The sequence below is a fragment of the Sinocyclocheilus grahami genome, unplaced genomic scaffold (genome assembly GCF_001515645.1).
Source record: "Sinocyclocheilus grahami isolate Dianchi unplaced genomic scaffold, SAMN03320097.WGS_v1.1 scaffold578.1, whole genome shotgun sequence".
In the NCBI taxonomy this organism is placed as follows: domain Eukaryota; kingdom Metazoa; phylum Chordata; class Actinopteri; order Cypriniformes; family Cyprinidae; genus Sinocyclocheilus; species Sinocyclocheilus grahami.
The window spans coordinates 495,407-498,911 of NW_015505757.1; the positions used below are offsets into that span (position 1 = coordinate 495,407).

Sequence of the window (3,505 nt, forward strand, 5' to 3'; positions counted from 1 at the left end):
AAAAATATATACAGTATATATATATATATATATATATATATATATATATATATATATATATATATATGCCTTTTATTAGAAATGGGGTGGAATTCTTTGTTCACAAAATTATGCAATGGAAAAGTTAACCTGGCACATGTTGTGTACCCGAATGTATAAGCAACTCCAATTCAGAACACATACAGAGTTTGTATGGGGCAGCATTTACTGTGAACCAAGTTAATTTCAGCCAGCAGCAGAAGTCTCATGCAAAAGTCCCCAACAGCGTGATGGCAGACACAACCACCATCGGCTCCAAGGCACTCTTCCCCAGCTTCATACATGCCAAAAACTGATGAATAGCTTCCACGCGCTTGACTGTGAAATGCGCACAGCCGCACACAGTTACTGAGTCGAGTTGGACTTCTTACAGTTTTCTACAAGCTCTAGGACTCAATTCTCAATACTTTTCAAAACTACTTTTTCTTCACACAGTGAGCACACCAATAGTCTATGTGGGCTAAACCCTGGATCATTTTCCTTTGATTTGGCACAAAATACATTCAGTGACCACATCTTTCAAATGACATTAATTAATTTCTCACTCAGGCACAACCACCACCAAAACTCAATGTACTACATGTCAAAACTATTAAAATTTTAAAATCAAACATAATACAAAACTGAATAAGACAGAAATTTGCTACATTTCTACAGTAACACTAAAATATATTCTAAATCAAAAAAATTAAAAACAATTGTATGTAGCTGAACACCACTAGTGTTAGACTTTCAATCTTGATCATCTATACAAAATGAGACGTCTTGTGAATAATTTTGTACTGTAATGTAAACATGGGGCATGTAACATACTGCAATGAATTCCAAACAGTTGAGAGCCGTCATTCTTGTTTTGTAAAGAAATTTTACAAAAGAAAACAATGTATAATGCACTAGTCTCCAACTACGCCAATACCAACCAATTGCCAAGGTAGTTCAGAATGTGAACGAAGCATAATTTGCACATTGTGACCATGCGTGAAGCCAAAAATAACCTTAAGTGGAGAACCTTATATTACAGTAATAACCTTTTCCTTCAAATACGAACCTCAATGGTGTGTGATAAGGGATAAGCTTACATGTACACTTTTTTTTAGATCCACAAACACAAACCAGTCTCTGGTCTCAGACTACAGTAAATGAGCACCTTGTGAGAGCACAATCCAGCTGTCTCAGATCCAGGATGGACTGAGACCCATGTGTTTATTCAGAAGGAGAAAATAGAGTGCTCCAGGCATTACATCATTTTTGAAGGCTAAAACTTAGATACGAGTTAGCATTTTAGTGGTTCCATCGTCCTAAAGTCGATGGGTTTTTTTGAATGGGTGGTGATATTGAAGTCATGTAACTGTTGGTGTAGTTAGTTTAAAGTCTACATTTAGCTTTTTACTAATGGCAATTGTATTTAGGTTTCAAAATTCATAAAGGTTGTGTTGAACAAAATGTTTAAGAATCATAAACTTTTGCTGGTCACTGAAACTATTTCTGCAATGATCCAAAAGCCAACAGAAAAATGCTATTGATTAAAAGCTGGTCACTTCGCACGTTGGTCAGATGGTCTCTTCCTATCCTATTCCTAAGTGGGCGTTTTTGGCCAGAATAAGCATCAATGTGGCATTATGCCGAAAGTCAAAATCTCGTTCTGTGAGACTCAAGGAAACATCTCATTTAACTTGATAAGAACACCAAAGCAGCTCTTTCAAAGATTTATTTAACTCATCAGAGTGTTTGAATATCGTACCTATGTCCCAGGCTCCATTGGCATTGGTCTCCATCTCTTTGCGTCCAATGATGTACCAGATGCAGGCCATCCAGTGAGCCAGCAGAGCGAACATCGACATGAGCAGCGTTAGTACCATGGCGCTGTACTGTGAGTATCTGTCCAACTTCTGCAGCAGTCTTAACAGACGCAACAATCGCACAGTTTTCAGCAGGTGCACTAGAGACGTCTTGAACAAGCACAAACATGTGTGTCAATAGCCTGTGTAAATATTAATACCTTGTAATCACATAATTTGCTTGCTCCAAAAAACGAACAAAAAAGTATTTTGGAAACAAAAATTTTAATCATTCTGTAGTCTAGATCATGGTACCACCACGTAACTTCTTTGTAAAGGACCTCTGGAGTTTTCTTTTGAACCATCATACCCTCCCCATTCTACTATTTTTAAATAAGCCATATGATTGGGAAATAAAATGATTTCTACATTCACACATGTGAACTTACAACAGTAATGTTAAATGCATAGAGCAGGTCAAAGGGCAGCGCAGCCACCAGATCCACGAAGAACCACGTGGTAGCATAATGCAGACAGATGGAGCGAGGCTCGTACACCACCTGCCCTGATTGACTCACGTAGGTGGTGCGAAAGTTAAGAATGATGTCTGAAAGAGAAAGAAGATTAACGACATTTTCTTGGAAGTCTTATTTTATTTTTTAAATTATTATTTACTTTGAGTCTCTTTTGAATCATTTATACACTCATATATTACAGGTGGTAACTGAAGTTTTATGTGTTGATGATAAACCATCCGATTCTACAAGGTTACTCGAATGTTCTTTCAGTTCAGAGGCTTGCTTTCTTAGTAAACTCACCCAGAATAAAAAGCATTTCCACTGCGATGTCGCTAACTATCGTGCTCCTGCCTGCAGTCTCCAGATCACTGTACGCTGTGAAACACACATTGTACGGCACGGTCACAGCAACATAGAATGTAGCCAGTAGAATCATCCAATCCCACAATGCCTTGGACACACTATAATGCAGCAGGATGAATCGAGACTTCTGGACTGCTGCCACTTTGTACTCAGGCAGGGATGGTTTTTCAAACATGTCCTGAGAGAAAGAGGCATAGATTAAGGAATGAGAGCAAACAAATTCAGCGTTCTCTTTTAATGTCTCAATTTCTACAAGGCACTAGTGAGATTTAATGAAGTGCAAATAAGGGGGTTTGCTAAAGCCTCCTGCTTCTCATGTTTCTCATGAGAAAAACTGTCCCAACTCTTATCCCAAATCTGAATCTCTCTTCATTTACAACCACTCATATAAGTCATATAAAGACAATTGAGAGCCCAATCAATTCCTGATGAATAAAGTCAAGTCTGCCCAAAATATCCTGTTTAAATGTCACAAAAATTACTTACTGGCATACTGTTTTAGTAAAGTCTCAGCTTCGAGACTTGTCTTTGATCATTAAAAGCAATAGAGAAGAAGAGCTGGCAGAATAATCTGTTATTATTCAGTAAATAACAAGAAACTATATTTAATATTTAACTGCAAGGACATCTCATGAGAGATGATAAATCTGGGTATTTCTTTAATTTAACTTTTACATCACAGAGGTGAGGGCATGGGTCAAGCTCATGGTTTTTGGTCATGATTAGTTTGAGGCAGCAAATCATGTGGTTTCTAATCCTCCATGCTCTCATTTGCCACACTCTTCATTAAGATTAAAGAACAGACCC

The 3,505-nt window shown here is 37.6% G+C and overlaps 1 protein-coding gene across 1 annotated transcript in view; it reads right to left on the bottom strand.

Annotated features, from left to right (window-relative positions):
- The window catches only part of LOC107556752 (potassium voltage-gated channel subfamily H member 4-like), a 32,015-nt gene that overhangs the window by 11,055 nt on the left and 17,455 nt on the right, over positions 1 to 3,505 (bottom strand). Inside the window, exons 5-7 of the mRNA XM_016239944.1 lie at positions 2,636 to 2,876; positions 2,267 to 2,424; positions 1,781 to 1,988 (exon numbers count right to left, since the gene is read on the bottom strand). Of these exons, the coding sequence (XP_016095430.1) occupies positions 1,781 to 1,988; positions 2,267 to 2,424; positions 2,636 to 2,876 (607 nt within the window). The remainder of the gene's footprint in view (positions 1 to 1,780; positions 1,989 to 2,266; positions 2,425 to 2,635; positions 2,877 to 3,505) is intronic.